Here is an 18,980-nt window from a genome sequence, read left to right as displayed (position 1 = left end):
TTATGGTTTCCTTCTTTATGTTTAAGTCACTCACCCATTTTGAATTTATCTTGGTGTAGGGTGTGAGGTGTTGATCTATTCCTAGTCTCTCCCACACTGTCTTCCAATTTTCCCAGCAGTTTTTATCGAATAGTGGATTTTTGTCCCAAAAGCTGGGATCTTTGGGTTTATCGTATACTGTCTTGCTGAGGTCGTTTTCCCCCAGTCTATTCCACTGATCTTCCTTTCTGTTTCTTAGCCAGTACCAAATTGTTTTGATGACTGCTGCTTTGTAATATAGTTTGAGGTCTGGGACTGCAAGGCCCCCATCATATGTGTTTTTTTTCATTATTTCCCTGGATATCCTTGATCTTTTGTTCTTCCAAATGAACTTTGTTATGGTTTTTTCTAAATCAGTGAAGAAGTATTTTGGTAGTTCAATGGGTATGGCACTAAATAGATAAATAAGTTTGGGTAGGATGGTCATTTTTATTATATTGGCTCGTCCTATCCATGAGCAGTTAATGTTTTTCCAATTGTTCAAGTCTAGTTTTAGTTGTGTGGCGAGTGTTTTGTAGTTGTGTTCATATAGTTCCTGTGTTTGTCTTGGGAGATAGATTCCTAGGTATTTTATTTTGTCTAAGGTGATTTTGAATGGGATTTCTCTTTCTAGTTCTTGCTGCTGAGCTGTGTTGGAGATATATAGAAAAGCTGATGATTTATGTGGGTTTATTTTGTATCCTGCAACTTTGCTAAAGTTGTTGATTATTTCAATTAGCTTTTTGGTTGAATCTCTAGGATTCTTTAAGTAGACCATCATGTCATCCGCAAAGAGTGATAACTTGGTCTCCTCCTTGCCTATTCTGATGCCTTCAATTTCTTTATCTTCTCTAATTGCTACTGCTAGTGTTTCTAGTACAATGTCAAATAGTAGAGATGATAATGGGCATCCTTGTTTCACTCCTGATCTTATTGGGAATGCATCTAGTTTATCCCCATTGCAGATGATATTAGCTGTTGGTTTTAGATATATACTGTTTATTATTTTTAGGAATGACCCTTCTATTCCTATGCTTTCTAGTGTTTTTAATAGGAATGGGTGTTGTATTTTATCAAAGGCTTTTTCTGCATCTATTGAGATAATCATGTGGTTCTTGCTAGTTTGCTTGTTGATGTGGTCAATTATGTGGATGGTTTTCCTAATGTTGAACCAGCCCTGCATCCCTGGTATGAATCCTACTTGATCATGGTGAATGATCCTTCTGATCACTTGCTGGAGTCTTTTTGCTAGTATCCTATTTAAAATTTTTGCATCTATATTCATTAGGGAGATTGGTCTATAGTTTTCTTTCTCTGTTTTTGACCTGCCTGGTTTTGGAATCAGTACCATGCTTGTGTCGTAAAAGGAGTTTGGTAGAACTCCCTCTTTGCTTATTATGTCAAATAGTTTGTATAGTATTGGGGTTAACTGTTCTCTGAATGTTTGATAGAATTCACAGGTGAATCCATCAGGCCCTGGGGATTTTTTCTTAGGAAGTTCTTTGATGGCTTGATGGATTTCAATTTCTGATATGGGATTATTTAAGAATTCTATTTCCTCTTCTGTTAGTCTAGGCAGTTTGTATTTTTGTATATATTCATCCATTTCTCCTAAATTGGTGTATTTATTGCCATATAATTGGGCAAAGTAATTTCTAATGATTGCCTTAATTTCCTCCTCATTGGAGGTGCTGTCCCCCTTTTCATCTTTAATGCTGTGAATTTGCTTTTCTTCCTTCCTTTTTTTAATTAGATTGACCAGTACTTTGTCTATTTTGTTTGTTTTTTCAAAGTACCAGCTTCTTGTCTTATTTATTAAATCAATAGTTCTATCACTTTCGATTTTATTAATTTCTCCCTTAATTTTTAGGATTTCTAATTTGGTTTTCTGCTGGGGGTTTTTAATTTGATCGCTTTCGAGTTTTTTCAATTGCATTTCCAATTGATTGATCTCTGCTCTCCCTTGTTTGTTAATATGAGCTTTCAGGGATATGAATTTGCCTCTGATTACCGCTTTGGCTGCATCCCAAAAGGTTTGAAAGGATGTTTCGCCATTGTCATTTTCCTTGATGAAATTATTAATTGTTTCTATGATTTCTTCTTTAGCTAAACGGTTTTGGAGTATCATATTGTTTAATTTCCAATTGGTTTTAGATTTGGTTTTCCATGTACCATTACTAATCATTATTTTTATTGCCTTGTGATCTGAGAAGGCTGCATTCATTATTTCTGCTTTTTTGCATTTGTGTGCTATGTTTCTGTGACCTAATGTATGGTCAATTTTTGTGAATGTGCCATGTGGTGCTGAGAAGAAGGTGTATTCCTTTTTATCCCTATTTATTTTTCTCCATATGTCTATTAATTCTAATTTTTCTAAGATTTCATTCACTTCTTTTACCTCTTTCTTATTTATTTTTTGATTTGATTTATCTAAATTTGATAATGGTTGGTTTAAGTCTCCCACTAGTATGGTTTTATTGTCTATTTCTTCCTTCAATTCTCCTAGTTTCTCCATTAGAAATTTGGGTGCTATATTATTTGGTGCATACATGTTGATTAATGATATTTCCTCATTGTCTAGAGTCCCTTTTAACAAAATATAATTACCTTCCCTATCCCTTTTGATCAGGTCTATTTTTGCATTGGCTTTATCAGATATCATGATTACCACTCCTGCCTTCTTTCTATCAGTTGAGGCCCAGAAGGTCTTACTCCATCCTTTAATTCTGACCTTGTGGGTGTCAACCCGCCTCATGTGTGTTTCTTGAAGACAACATATGGTAGGGTTTTGGATTCTAATCCATTCAGCTATTCGTCTACGTTTTATGGGTGAGTTCATCCCATTCACGTTCAAAGTTATGATTGTCATTTGTGGACTCCCTGGCATTTTGATTGCCTTCCCTAATTCTAACCTTTTCTTCTTCGGCTCTACCTTTTAGTCCAGTGATTTACTTTGAATCAGTCCCCCTTGTCCCCTCCCTTGATGTTTCCCTTTTTAGTCCCTCCCTTTTTGTTCCCTCCCCCTCCCCCCTCTCTTTCCCTCCCTTTTTGTTCTCCCTCTCCCCCTCCCCCCCTTGGTTTTCCCTTCTCCTTACCCTTGTTGGGTAAGATAGAATTCAAGATCCCAATGGATCTGGATGTTTTTCCCTCTCAGAGTTGATTTCCCTGAGATTGAGGTTTAAGTAAACCCCCCCTCTCTCTTCCTCTCCTTCTTATAGGAGTTTTCTTCCCCTCCCCTTCCCCTGTGAATCTTTGTGTGAGAACCATTATTCTATTTGGTCTTTCTTTACCCCCTATTTATACATTACCTTTTCCCCACATATTAGTATACATAGATTGATATAAATGTAGTCCTTATAGAAGAGAGTTTGAGTAAAAGAAGATAACATTTTTCCCCTTTCCTTAATATTTACCTTTTCAGGTATTCCTTGCTCTTTGATTTTCGGTATCAAACTTTCCACAGAGCTCTGGTCTTTTCTTTGCAAAAAGTTGGAAGTCTTCTATTTTGTTGAATGCCCATACTTTCCCTTGGAAGTATATAGTCAGTTTTGCTGGGTAGCTGATTCTTGGTTGGAGACCCAGCTCTCTTGCCTTTCTGAAGATCATGTTCCATGCCTTACGATCATTCAGCGTAGAACTTGCAAGGTCTTGTGTGATCCTGATTGGCATTCCTTTATATCTAAATTGTCTTTTTCTGGCTTCCTGTAGGATTTTTTCTTTTGTTTGATAGCTTTGGAATTTGGCAATTACATTCCTGGGAGTTGTCTTTTGGGGGTTTAGTGTAGAAGGTGTTCTGTGAGCTCTGTCAGTGGCTGTATTGCCCCCTTGTTCTAGAATCTCTGGGCAATTTTCTTTGATTATATCTTGTATCACCATGTCCAGTTTGGTGTTTATTTCTGGCTTTTCTGGGAGTCCAATTATTCTTAAATTTTCTCTTCTCCCCCTGTTTTCCAGATCTATCACCTTGTTGGTGAGATATTTTATGTTCTCTTCTAATTTCTTGGTGTTTTGGCTTTGCTTTATTAGTTCTTGCTTTAAAGCCTGGTTTTCTTTTACAGTTTGGTCAAACTGGTTTTGTAGATGCGTGAATTTCTTTTGCATCATTTCCCACTTTTCCTCCCAGAGGGCTTCCATCTTTTTGGTCCTTTCTGATTCAAATTCTTCATGGGTTTGTGGAGAGTTTCTATTTCCTTTGGAAGATTTTGGAGAATTTTCTTGTATATCTTCTTCTATCTGCTCTGTATTTTGTATTTTGGCTCCATAGAATGTGTCCAGAGTCGCCCCTTTCTTCTTATTTTTCTTGGTATTTTGGGGCTTCTGTGGTTCTGTGGAGTTTGCCATTTCTGAATGTGGAGGATTAGTTTTTCTTGCCTCTGTCTGGTGTTCAGAGGCAGTCCTGGGCAGATGGTTCTATGAGCTTTCCCTGGGTTAAACTGAATATGCCTCACTGGAACTGGAATGGAAGGGTCGGACCACGAGGCCACACTCTCCCCCTGGCTCGATTTCCGGAAGTTGCCTTCAGAATCCCTGGCCGTGAGGCTGTTTTGTCGGCCTGCGGGGGGATGGGCTGCAGCTTCCCCAAGCTCCGAGAGCACAGACTTTCACTGAGACTTGGATAGCAGGATCCAGCCCGTGAGGCTGTCTTGCCCGCCCTGAGGGTTGCTGTTGTTTTGACCAGCTCTCTGCAGCGGAGGCCCCAGGCAGTAACTTTCACCCGGACCGACAGGCTCTTTGCTGCGGAAGCCCCAGGCAGTAACTTTCACCCGGACCGACCGGCTCTTTGACCAACCGGCTCTTTGCAGCGGAAGCCCCAGGCAGTAACTTTCACCCGGACTGGGACTTGGGTAGAAGACCCTGAGGGTTGTTGTTCCTCAGACCCTGCTCTCTGAGCCCCGCGCGGCTGCCGCTTCCGGGAGCCTTGGACTCTGCGCTCCTACCCCTGAGGTCCGAGGGATCTCGGGTTCTGGCTTTTAAGGGGAGCTGTACCTTTTGAACCGGGTCCAGGTCCAGGAGGAGGGTTCCCAGGGTCTGTGCTGTTGATCGTTTTGAATTTCGGCGCCTTAGGAGCTTCTAGTTTGAGATCGGTAGGGAAGGGTTTTCCGGAGATCTGAACTTCAGCTTTCTCTAAGCCGCCATCTTAACCTTGAGTGACCTTTTAAAAAACATTTTCAGCCCATCTTTTAAGAAGGGAAAAAAAAAACACCCCAATTTTTCAGCTCTGAAGAAACAGGCAAGCAGACCAGTGTTATCCACACTGGACTTGAAGTAAGCAGACTCACCTCTTGGGCACCTTCTAGCTAGGTCATTCAACCTCAGTCTGCCTCAGAGACCTCACTGGTAAAATGGGGTAATTACAGGACCAACCTCCAAGGGTTGTTGGGAGGATCCGAGGAGACCATGCACATCAAGTGCTTTGCAAGCCTTAAAGGACTAGAGGAATGCTAATTGTTCTTATGAGGATGATGATCACCACCTCCAAACATGCCAGAACATTCCTGAGATGTAGTCCCTCCCTTCCACCAGGAAGAGTAATTAAATCGGAAGGGGATTTAAACAATGAGATGGATGAAAGATGGCAGCATCTACTCAGTGACCTTGCCCTGACTGTGGTCTTGTCTCAGAGGGGAAAGACAAATTAGCTGATGATACATCTTTATTCCTCTTGGGCCCTGAAAGGCAATCAGAAGTTGGGAGGCCAGTCTGGTGACCTTGAGACCATCCATTAGGAGCCAATCAATTCCATTGAATAAGCATTTATTAACTGTCTACTTCTGACAAGGCCTTTTGGTAAATGCTGAGACAATCTGAAAAAGAAGGGGAGAAGGGGGGACCTTCTTCCTTACAACTTAATTAGATTTGCCTTGATCTCGTCATTCAGGTTGGATTGTTTTTTCATCTGCATTGGGAATCTACTTATTTATTAGATCTAGCTCACTATTTTCATCATCATTGTCATCATCATCATCATCATTATTGTTGCTATTATTTTTTTTAAATTATGGTCAGGTTGCACAATGGATAGAGTTGGATAGAGTTCTGACCTGGAGTCAGGAAAACTTAAATGTAAATCTAGCCTCAGACACTGACTGAGTGACATTGGACAAGTCATTTAGCCTCTGTTTGCCTCAGTTTCTTCATCTATAGAATAGGATTATAATAACAACTACCTTCTAGGATCAAACGAGATGATATTTGTATAAAGCACACCAGAGGACATTATATCAACATTAGCTAAAATGACTAATATTTTTATCACTGTTAATGGAATTTCTGTATTTTAAGATTTCCAAACACTTTCTCTATGTTAACTCTTTTGATCCTCACAACAACCCTGGGGGGCAAGTGTTCTAATTCTCTTCAATTCATGGAAGAAGAAGCTAGCACAGAGAGATCTTTCTCCAGGGTAACATAGAAGCTAAGTGTCTTTGGCAGGATCCAAACTCAGGTCTTAGGAGGTCACACTCCATCCACTGAGCCATCTAGCTGTCTGGAGATAATGGTATCAGTTCTGCCCCATAACAACTATATCATCAAACTCTACTGTCTTGTGCTGGCCTTCTCCACCCTGGAGTTAACTTCTCTCCTTCTGTGGTTGGACTCTAAGAAGCCTGATCAGATCTAGGGCTGGAAAACAAGCCAGAGGTCATTGGTTCTGTCTTTCAATCTTGGTGTGCTTAGCACATGGTCTGGTATACAGGAAGCGCTTACGGAGTATTTTCGGAGTTGGAGCAAACCATTCCCTCTGTGTCAAACAAAACACGAGGAAAGACTTGGAAAGGCTAATGAACTCTGATTCCATTTTCTTTTCCAATGGAGGGATTTCAAAATGAGATAAAGCTCCTCGTCCAATGAATTGAGGGCTTCAACAGCTTAAATATGCTTTTAAAGACTTGTCCACCATCTTTCACTGGGCTGTTGTTCTAAACAGAAACAAACAACCCGCTCCTGCCTCCGTCCCAGTTTAAGTTTAAGCTAAAAATCTGATGTGGCGAATCTCAGAGAGAAGAACCCAACAATTATCCAGGCCATCGATGGCATTCAAAACAGGCACAGGAAATATTAGTTAAGGCGCGTCCCCCATGACAGCACCATTATGTTAATGGAAATTATTAGAGTTGCGGCTATTTGCAATTTGTCAGCATGAAAAAATAAAGTCTCCCCTCGTCCATTACCATCCCGATGACAAAGGTTATGTAATGGGCTCCGCACTTCAGGCTTCCCATTTACCGCCAACATCTGACAGCAGGAAAAGAGGTCTTTCTGTGATAGGATAATTACAGGCTGAAGAGTAATTCAAATAGTGGGTGAGGATGAGAGAATCACTCTGAATCAACTAATCACTGGGCAAAGGGACGTAGGGAAAAAAACAACAGGAAACGAAGCCCGAGCAGATGAGAATAAAAGCTCAATCCTGATTAACAACCATCGAGGAGGGGGGTGTCCGAGGCTTGGTTTTTCCAAGGACCTACCTAACAGCATGACTCTCTGGATGTCTGTTGGGCTTTTTGTCTCATCATGGACTTCACAGATGAATCATTTTTTGTAACTGAAGCACCCTGAATTGTTCCCATTATGGGTTGCTCATTCTTCTGAATATTTCACACACCGTGAAGGGACCCAGGTGCCCTTTAAGCATACCGTCAGGCATGGAAGCAGGTATCTTTCTTAGAGCTCCTTGGGCAAAAGTGTAGTGATTAAAGAGTCGTTGAAGACCCTACCTGCTGCAGCATCACCAGGATCTCCGCCATTTATTATTATTATTACTTTTCGTATAAACTGGTAGGTCTTTGAGAAGGATTTTTGTGAAAAGAACACTGGCTTTAGAATCAAAGGTGCTGAGTTCAAATCTTCATTGAATGAATAAAGTGTTTTTTCTCCCTCTGCCTCAAATCAAATAAGTATCTAGTCAGGTCCCCTAACAGCATTCTAGGTGACCAGCAGTATGGTAACTATTTCCAATGGCTCTGTACAGTTCATAGTGGAAACAAAGCACCATCCCAACCTTGCAGCTGTTTCCAAACAAAACTCGAAGAGCCAAGTAGCAACCATCACCAACCAAAATTCAATGAACCTACCTCACAGATTTATCCAGAAAAAGGGGTTCTTTAATTGGCCTCTTAAATCTTTTAAACCCACTCCTGCTCACTCTAGCCCCCAACCATAGAGCATCTATTAGACTCAACGTGAGCAAACCACTATGCTAAATTCTGAAGTTAGGAATAGCAAAGGCAGACATTCACTGCTCTTACAAAGCTCCCAATCTACTGGGGAAGACAACACACATGGAAGGTTTCAGCTGCAGATCACATGGAGAGGTCCCACTGTCCACAGTGGTCAGAGGTAGCAAAGCAGATGTTTATGTCTCTTCTTTAATAGTATTTCCATTGACTGAATTTGACAGTGCCTAGGACTGAGCTAGTGGCTCACTGGGTGTCCTTGGGCAATCAAATTTTTACTAAGCTCCAGTTTTCTTATTTGTAACATGAAGGGGGTAGACTAGGTGACTTCAGAAGACCCATTCTATGCGGTCATCTAGAATACCCACTGGAAGCATTTTAAGGGTAGACATGACTAACTCAAGTTAATAACCAACCAATCCAATCAGATCTTTGAACCATCTTTCAGAGTGGCTGGAAAGGGGTAAAGGGCCTTACTGGGTGGCTTAAAGGGTGGCTCCAACATAATTTTAACTAAACCTCACAGCCTTTTGGTGTACCCAGAACCAGTCAAAAGGGGTTTTTTAAGCTTTGCAGACCTTCTGGCAATTGTTCTTATTTAAGGAGCATATTTTGTAGTAGGAAAAATTAATGATTTTCTTTCCTCCCTCTGGCCCAAGTCAAATAAGCATCTAAGTAGACCTTTCAGGGTCCCGTAACAACATTCTAGGTGACCACAGGTCTGGTAACTGTTTCCAATGGGTCTGTACCACTCACAGTGCCAACTCAGCACAATCCCAACTTTGTAGCTGTTTCCAAACAAAACTCTAACTTGCTTTGGTGATTTTTCCCCCTTAAAGAGTTTAAGAAAAGCAAAACTCATCCACCAATGTATCAGAGGGATTGGGTACATTAGCTTTCCCAACACCAACATCTGTTCTCAGAATTCCATAGGCAGTATTTTAGAAAATTAGCTTCATGAAACTCTAGCTGACTCCATCCTGGGGCCATTTTGCAAACAAGAAAGGAGTTTTATTTTATTCTCCAAGGCCATGTAGCATCTATCACCAACCAAAACTCTTTGAGCCTAACTCACAGATTTATTCAGAAAAAAAGAGGAAGTTCTTTAATTGGCCTCTTAAATCTATTAAACCCACCCCCTGCTCATTCTAGCCCCCAACCATAGGACATTTATTAGATTTAAAGGTTCCCAAACAATAAAGGTTCATAAGTTGCTACCTCTTCCCCACCTCTAGGTTGCCATCTGTTTAATTAGGGACTCCATCACTTTAGTGTCCAGGATACGGATTCACACAGTTTACCAAAGGCTATGAGAGTCGTGAAGATTAAAAATCCATTCATATTTTCATCAAAAAAGACCCCTTCTTTAAATTAAAAAAAAAACCTATGAGGCAAATTGTAAGTGCTATTGATTCTGAGATAGTAGCAGAGTATACTGCTATATACCCCAAAGACTGGAGTATACTTGGGACTAGAAGCAATGGGGGGGGGGGGTAGTAGAAAGCATGCCATATCTAAAATCATAGCCCTGGGGTTTGATTCCCAACTTTAGAGCTCTTCCTGTTGAATTAATCATGTCTTTAAACATCACTGGATTGCCAACTGCTCACTTGTAAAATGAGAGCATTGAACTACATGACCTCTGGAGTCCTGTCAAACTCTAAGCCAATCAGTCAATGGAGGAAGGAAGAGATGTTCTTGCTAGGAGGGCTTAACGATGATTACTGTATTCAAAAATGAGAGGCTAGTCCACCAAGAAAAAGCAGAGGAGAGGACCTTGGAGAGAGTACAGGTTGGAAATCATTGGAGATCTCTTTATAGGACAAAAGGATAGGTGAAAATGGGCTACAGGTTTATATCTCCATAGCTGCCCAAAAACTGAACCCCCTTTTCCTGCCTCTAGAGCCAGCATCTATGGCTCCCTCTGAAATCTCTGCAATGGAGGAGAGTCTCGATGGCCCCATCTCTTTTTAAGGTTCTGGCCTGAGGTACTTAAAGCATGGCTAGTGGCCAGAATAGAAAGTTCTCAATGAAACAAATGACCAATAACAAAACTTCCCTTTTATCATCTGAAAAGAGATGAGCATGCTTGGAAGCATCCACTTTCTGTTTCTCTAACACTCTAAACTTCACTTACTTAAGCATTATTGGAAAACCCAGAAAAGGGAACAGTGAACGGTAAAAGCTTCCTCTAGGAATTAACTCTAGGTTGTTTCTTGACCTTCTTGGTTGTGGCCACAGATCCATTCCTTCTAATATCATGACTCCATCTTGGAATCATGAGTTTAGAGTGAGAAAGGATGTCCCAAGTCATGGAGTTCAAACCCTTTCGTTGATAAATGAGGAAAACGGAGCCCAAGAAGATTAAGTCATTTGTTCCAGATCACATAGGGAAAATGTAGCAGAAGTAAAATCGGAACCCAGGTTCTATGACTACTAAACCAGGACTTTCTCCTTTGTTCCTTTTGACTGTAGGGTATTATAGTGGAAAGAACATGGGTAAGAGAGTTAATGTCAGTCAGCAGTTACTACAGGACCTGAGTTCTACTTCCTTCTCTTGCCCTTCTTCCTTGAATAATCTGAAGCAAATTACCTTTCTGTTCCTCAGTTTCTTTAACTATTTAGTGAAGGGGTTGGACTGACTTTCCCTCTAATTGTTGATCTATGACTATGAAGGCTCAACATATTTTCCATTCTGTTGCTCTGCCTCTTGCCTCTTCTGGATTCAAGCTCCTGGCATTCCTGATGCCTCATACCATGACTTAAAGCAAAGCACAGTTTTGTGTCCATGTCCTTGAGCTCCGAGCTCTATAAGAACACTCAAAACGAGCAAAGCAATCATACAAATTCCTACTTATTTTGTATTTTATGATTTTCTGTATACCTTCCTTCTAACAATGCTGTGAGGTCGATAAAGCAGTTACTGTTCCCAATTTACTGATGAGAAAACTGAGGCTCAGAAAATGAAGGTGGCTGGAGTTTACATAGCTAGAAAGGGTCAGGGTCAGGAATGCAAGCCCAAGGATCTCTATTTCCAAGTCCAGGTCACCTTCCATTGTACCATGCAGCAAAGTACCCATTTTCCAGATAATCATTAAAATATATTTTTTGTGGATTGTCTAGACTAAAGAGGAAAATGGACAAAGTGCTAATATGGAGTTTAAAAATAAAATGTGTCATGTGTATTTTCCCTAAAGAGCTAGTTATTAATCATTGACCAGCACACCTCTATTTAGGGTTCTTACTTGAGCAAAATGAAAAAGAAGGAAGTTCCCTACATCTCCTACAAAAGCCAAAGAAGAAAACCAAGCCCAGATACTCACCCTGACTGCTTCTGACTTCTTATGGAACATCTCCTCCATGTTCTTTGCCAGCTTTTTCACCAACTGGAGGCCATCAATTTCTTCTATTGCCACATCCTTCTCATATTCTTTGTATTTCTGCAAAGAAGGCAAGAGGCGTTAAAGGCAGGACTGAACTGCAAGAACTTCAGTAGTGTTATCTTAAAATGATTTTCAATGGTTTCACTTTTAAAAGAATCCATCCACTTGCATGAAAGATGCTTTACTACAGCTTTTTGTTTTTCACATTGGATTCTTCTAACCCATGTGGAATTGTGTTTTCATTGGTAGGGGGAACTCTGGGTGTGGAAACTTAATGCACTGATACAGTAAAAAGAAGAGTGATTCCAGACATAATAGGCTAGATTCAAACATCTCCCTCTGACCCTGTAAAGGGGTGTCACTTGGTGACCTTGGAAAAAATGATTTCATTTCCCTGTGCCTCAGTTTCCAAATTTGTAAATGAAAGAGCTGTACTAAGAAGTCTTTGAGATTTCCTCCAGCTCTACATGTAGGATGCTATGATGAGCTACATCAGCAACTGTCATTTAGAGTCTTAAAGGTTTGCCAAGATCATTGAAGGGTTTCCCCACTGACTTAGACAGCATGCATCAGAGGCAGAACTTGACCCCAGGCTTGCTGGCCCCAAGGCCAACTCTATAGATGATGCCACAATGGCGATTGGAAATATCCCTTAGTACCAACAGGTTAGGCAGTAGTGTGAAAGCTGTTCTGTCATTTTCTGAGCACATATCCTGGCATGGGCCAACAAGTATGTTGTGAATGCATAGCAGGAGTAGACCCTCAAGCCACTTAGCTGTGTGTCGTCTCTTCCCTCCTTTCCCAAAGTTAACATTCCAAGACACCCGTTTGTCATCCTGGCTCCTAACTCCCTCTAGGATCACGGCCTGAGATGGGCTGGGAAGGAGACCATCATGAAGGGCACCTGGGAAACTTCCAATGGCAACCCTGGAATCTGCCCAAGAAAGGGGACCCGATAGACGTTTCTTTAACAGTTTCAAGACCAAGACAACTTGGGGATATTAGGGAGAGCTCTCCAATGTCAGTAAGTCGTAAAGAGAAGCTATCTTCCAACCCTTCCTGAGAGTGAGAGGGAAGAACAGACGCCTCTTTGGGATTTCCTCATCTTAATTTTGATCCTATAATTGGTTTAGTGTGGGATTCCCTAGGTGGAAGCAATTCTATGCAAGGCCCCCTCAGTAAGCTTTTATTAAGCACTCACTATGTCTCAGCAATACACTAGGCCTTGGGGAATTAAAAAAAAAAAGGAAGAAAAGGGCCCTTAACTAAAAGGGACAAAGTTAATTGTCTTATGGTATTGCCTGGGGGCACTTAGAAGTCAAATGACTTACTCAGAGACATACAGTCAAGATATATCCAAGGCAAAACTTGAACTCGAGTCTTTCTGACTTCTTGGCTTATCTATCAACTAGCTTATGCTGGCTCTCTCTCTTAAAGGCTCTGTCTTATCTCCTTTTAGTAATCTAGATGCAACCTTAAGGATCTGATTGGGACCAATTTTTTCAAAAAGTTCTAATTCCTATAATAATTCCATTTTCAATCAAATTCAACAAGCCTTTATCAGATACTCACTTTGTTCCAGGACAAATACTAAAGCTGAAGCTTAAATACTTTGGCCATACAACAAGAAGGCAGAATTCACTGGGAAAGACCCTGATGTTGGGAAAGATTGGAGACAAAAAGAGAAGGAAACATCAGAGGATGGGATGGATAGAGAGTGTCATGGAAGCCACGAACATGAGCTTGACCAGACTGTGAGAGATAGTGGAGGATAGAAGGGACCTGGCAGGTTATGGCCCATGGGTCATGGAGAGTCAGATCCAACTGAATGCTGAATAATAACTTTGTTCTAGGCACCATAAAACATGCAAAGACAAAACCAAAAAGCAGCCCCTGCCTTCACTATTGGAAGGAAAATGGATGGGCTACATCATGGATGAGATTGAAGGTCCATCAGACAATGGAATATTTTAATTAATGGTCTCTCTGTTGGAAAATTCCTAATTACTATCTGTACCTTCATCAAAGGTCTTCTGTATAAAAACATAGCAACAAACTAAAACAAATCAGAACATCGTACGTTTTAGAACCTAGATTTATTGAGGCCATTTGAATAGAAAAGTAGCATTACATTTACTATTGGCACAATATTGCACCTGGATTATGCATTTCTATGGGGGGTGGGGAGGAAGGATGACTTTTCAGTTATACAAATGATGCACAAATACAAATGTTGAGACTTACTCCAAAATTATATGAACAGAAACTCTAATGCTGGTTTATTAAGGGAGAGAAGATAAAAGAATTGTTCAGTTTATTGACAGGAGGCCATTCCCTGTCCCTCTTGAATCCTACTGAGATGACCAGCCTGTGTGTTGAAACTGTCCCCCAAGACACAGGTGAAGTACTATTGTCTTCTGCTGTCTTTGTTCCAGAGGCATGAACTGAGGCTGGCAGCCAGTGGGGATTTTCTCCAAGTTCAAATAACAGTGAAGCTCTTTGGAGCCCCAGATCCCCAGGGTCCTTTATTGATGGTAGAATGGCTCATGAATTAAGGTGGCATCTGTGCCTAAAACTGAATTGCAACTGCAAGAAAAACGATTTTTTTTTCTTTTGTTGAGAAGAGATTCAATAACAAAGATGTCAATGAGACCAATTTAATATTTCTGGTGTTAATGGAATGATCTCTGTCTTTTACCAGGTCAGTAACCTAAAATGGTCCACAGGATTGAGATAAGCAAGGAAAAAATGAGTTTCAAAATGAACCTTTACCTTCACAGAGAAGGGGAAGAACTCTATTTTCAACGTGGGCTTATTATTCCTCTCTTGCATTTCTGCACTAAAAGGCTGTCAATTAATTTATCTCTAATTATACAACAAGGTTGCAATTGAACATCTCTGCACTTTTTTCTCTTTGTCTTTTTCCAAAATTATTTTTGACTAGAAGTAATCAAGTTCAGTCTCTTGTTCTCCCCAAAGCAACGTGAACCTGGCAACCTACTGAATTTCAAAAAGCAGCCTTTGTTGAACCAAAGAAACTAGATTCTGGTGGGAAATAAGGGGATGTGAAGTTATCTTCACCTGGTAACTGTTTCTGAGACTTCTCAAAGCAAGTCCTCTCTCTCTCTCTCTCTCTCTCTCTCTCTCTCTCGCTCTCTCTCTCTCTCTCTCTCTCTCTCTCTCTCTCTCTCTCTCTCTCTCTATCCCCCTCTCTCTGTTTCTCTCTCACTCTCTCTCGCTCTCTCTCTCTCTCTCCATCTCTCTCTCTGCCTCTCTCTCTCTCTCTCTCTCTCTCTCTCTCTCTCTTTCTATCCCCCTCTCTCTGTTTCTCTCTCACTCTCTCTCGCTCTCTCTCTCTCTCTCCATCTTTCTCTCTGCCTCTCTCTCTCTCTCTCTCTCTCTCTCTCTCTGTCTCTCTCTCTCCCCCTCTCTTTGTTTCTCTCTCTCCCTCTCTCTGTTTCTCTCTCTCCTTCTCTCTGTTTCTCTCTCACTCTCTCTTGCTCTCTCTCTCTCTCGCTCTCTCTCTTTCTCTCTCTCCATCTCTCTCTCTCCACCTCTCTCTCTTTCTCTCTCTCTGCCTCTCTCCATCTCTCTCTCTCCATCTCTCTCTCTCTATCTCTCTCTCTCTCTCTCTCTCTTCTCTCTCTGTCTCTCTCTCCCTCTCTCTGTCTCTCTTTCTCTATTTCTCTCTCTCAGTCCAGTTTTCAAATATGGCAAGTGGGTATGCTTATTTTTTTCCTTTGTTGACCTGGGAGATTGTGCCATAATTAAAAAATAAAAATAAAAGCCACTTGGATCCTCCACATCATCCTTTTGTAGCTTTAATCATGTTGGAAAAATGGAAGGCCCTAAATGAATCTCAGGAGCTATTTAATCCCATGAACTCAGACACAAGAAGATGCGAGGAGCACAGTCAGCCAGCCAAGGATATTCACAAATCAATAATGAGTTCTAAAAATCTAATATTCCAGAATGTTCCTAGAGGGGCTTATGGGTCCTGATATAGTTACATCATTTTACAGTTCTATTATTCTAATTCATCCTGCCTCAGGTCACCTATTGGGAAAGATTTGGATAAACAGAAAGTGAGTTGTTTTCTCTAAAATAAGATTTTCCTAAAATACAGTTACTCTCCAATTTAATAAATTCCAGTGTTCCCTTTTTACCTCCACAATCCAATACAAACTTATCTGTTTGACATTTAAAACACTCACTAATTGTCTCAACCTAGCTTTCTAGTCAGTTAAGTAATACTTCCCTACAACTAGGGACAGCTAAGTGGGGCAGTGGATAGAGGACCAAACTTGGACTGTGGAAGTCTCCTCTTCCTGAGTTCAATTCTGGCCTCAGACACTTACTAGCTCTGTGACCCTGGGCAAGTCTCTTCACTCTGTTTGCCTCCGTTTCCTTATATGTAAAATGAGCAGAGAAGGAAATAGCAGACCACTCCAGTATTTTTGCCAAGAAAATCCCAAATGAGATCATGAAAGTCAGACACGACTGAATGACAACAACCCCTCCACCCCCAACACAATCTGGTCTAACTGTCCTTGTGCTAGTCCTTGTCCCCTATAACTAAAATACTCTCCATCCTCACCTCTACCTCTGAGAATCCCAAGTTTCCCTTAAAGCTTATCTCAAATATCACTTCTTCTATGAGGGAGGCTCCTTGTGATTCCTTCAGAAGCTACACCTTCTGCTCCCCCATAAAAAGGCCTAGTAATTATTTTGTTTACACTTGTGCCCATGCTATTCAATCCTTGTTTCATTTTTGACCTGGTATTCCTAGTGTCTAGTATGGTGCCTGGTACAGAGGAGACATCTGAGAGCTATTTGGTAGTTGATCAATTAATTGAGAAGAGAAGTCCGAGTACCTGTGTTCAAAACCTACTTTGGATGCCCCTTGATCTCCTCTGGCCTCATTTGCTTTATCTATAAACTGAGTGGACTACACTAGATGGCCTCTGAAGTCTCCTCCATCTCCCACTTCTATGATCCTATGATTGATAGAGACATGAATGGGGGCTTTTCTTTCAAGGAGGAGGGAAAATGGGAAATTCCCTCCTACACTGTACCTAAAAAGTCTTTAAATTGCACCCTAAGTGATGCACTCATGGGTATACATCCCAAGGATATCAGAATAAAAAAGCCAGAATGGAAACGGGTGTCTATAGACTAGGGAATAGCTAGAAAAGTCATGAGGCATGAAGGAAATGTATGAAGAATTCAGAGAAACTTAAGATGCCTCGCACGATTTGACAATGGAGAAAGCAAACAGAGCCAAGGAAGCAATTTGTAGAAAGATCTCAAAAATACAAAGGACCATAGCCCTGCAAGCCATTGAAATTCTTAACAATGCAGTGACCAGTCATGACCAATGAGGAAGACCATATAGAGTGTGTCCCTACAATTAGTACACATATTCAGGGCTATGGGCATGGAACAAGGTAAATACAGTCAGACATGGTCAACACTGTCTATTTATTTAACTTGATTATATTGTTTCAGGAGAAAGTCTTGGGGGAATGACAGAAATGTGATTAGCAAAAAACAACTATGTAGTTTGTTTAATTGATATAATATTTAAAGTTTTGTTTTCTTTTTTAGTGAAATTCCTCCCAAAATGAAAATTGATAATTTTGGTTTTAGAGTGGTGCCTGGGTCACTGGGAAATAATGACTTGCCCAAGGTCTCAAAGTAAACATGAGACAGAACATAAACTCAGGTTTTTCTGACTCCAAGATCAGTTTCCCAATCACGAGTCCTTTCACAGATAGGCTAGTTCTTAGGCTCTTCCCAAGACCTTTTTCATTTTTTCATTACATCATTCACCAAATGCTTCAGCCCTCCCACTTTTCTCCTCCATCCCATTCCAGCTGAAGTTTCCTACTCATTATCATAGGATGGAAGACTTCTTTTAGCCTAGCTAATAGTCCCACAAATTAGTGTTAACATCATGGGACTATTTTATCCAAAATGGCATCTTGGTTGGAAATTCCATGTTTTCTGTGTAATCGATGATTTCTTCACCATTTTAAAGAATGAGGCCAATACCCAAGTCTTAAAAAAACAAATAAATATCTCAATGAGTCTTAAAACCTGAGATAATACAGTTGACTAAAAGGTTTGGAACTCATGGAGTTGCTCCTACTAGATCAATAACAGAAAAGAATCTTGGTATGTTGATGGTCAATCAACAAGCATTAATTCAGTGCCCACTATAGGTCATGCATAGATCTTCTAAGCTTTGGGAACAAAAAGGCAAAAATGAAACAGGACCTGGCCTCAAAGAGCTTATATTCTATCTTCTTCGTGGATATATCCCACAGATTCCAATTTATATAAGTATTCTAGAATTGAATGTTTTGAAAGAAGGATTTCAGGTTAAAGGAAATTGGCATCTATCAGCATCACTACATAGAAAACTCAAGAAGGTAAATATCCAGTTTTTATTGAGTTTGTAGAGATGCAAGACAGTGTAAGGCAATTCAATTCACAAACATTTATTTGTGACACGCCTACACAGGTACCAGGAACTGAGAAAACAATGAAAAACACAAAAACAGCCCCTGTGATCCAGAAGCCGACACTCCACACATTTCTGATTTTTCTTGAGATTCTCCTCATTCTGGCCTCTGCCTCTGAGAATCCCTGCCTTCTTTTAAGACGCAGCTCAAGTGCAAAAGACTTGTCCTGATCCCCCCAGTCCCTAGTGCCTTTCCCACTCAGATCACCTACCATTGGCTCAGTGTATATTTTGCATGTTCTGATAAATCTGTTATCTCTTTTCCTCATTACAATAGGACCATTTGATATCTGTCTTTGTATACTCAGCTCCTAATATAAGTCAGGCGCATCTTAAATAGTTAATAGATCTTATTTCATTCATTCATTCATTCAAAATCAGAATTCATCCCCATTTTTTTCTTCTTCCAAGAGGATGTGTCCCCATTGGATCTGAAGAGTAATTACATATGGCGGAGCTTGTCATTCCTCTTGAGTTCTATGGAAGTTTCAGTTCATAGCTCCTCAACTATAAAATGAGAAGGTTGAAGTAGGAGGTCTCTGACCTCCCTTCCAACTCTGTATCTGTGACCTATGATCACAAGAAATACCTTTGACATTCTTAGCCCACTAGTGAGGAGGAGTTCCAGGTCCCTTGCCTCTTATCCACATGGTTTCTGTCAGAATATGATCAATGGATCCCTCTTCTTTTTCAAATCTTAACCTTCCATCTCAGAATCAAGACTGAGAATTGGTCTCAAGGCAGATAGAGGTAAGGGCTAGGCAATGGGGGTTAAGTGATTTGCCCAGGGTCCCACAGTTAGGAATTGTCTAAAGTCAAATTCAAACCCAGGACCTCCTGCATTCAAGACTGGTTTTCAATCCACTGAGCTGACCC

General features: G+C 40.7%; 1 protein-coding gene across 1 annotated transcript in view; it reads right to left on the bottom strand.

The window, feature by feature from the left end:
• The window catches only part of CACNA2D3 (calcium voltage-gated channel auxiliary subunit alpha2delta 3), a 1,058,263-nt gene that overhangs the window by 834,792 nt on the left and 204,491 nt on the right, over positions 1–18,980 (bottom strand). Inside the window, 1 exon segment of the mRNA XM_016424623.2 lies at positions 11,519–11,635. Within this exon segment, the coding sequence (XP_016280109.2) occupies positions 11,519–11,635 (117 nt within the window).

The sequence above is a fragment of the Monodelphis domestica genome, chromosome 7 (assembly GCF_027887165.1).
Source record: "Monodelphis domestica isolate mMonDom1 chromosome 7, mMonDom1.pri, whole genome shotgun sequence".
In the NCBI taxonomy this organism is placed as follows: Eukaryota; Metazoa; Chordata; class Mammalia; order Didelphimorphia; family Didelphidae; genus Monodelphis; species Monodelphis domestica.
Note: the sequence above shows the minus strand (reverse complement) of the source record. Positions and strands in the feature narration are given on the sequence as shown.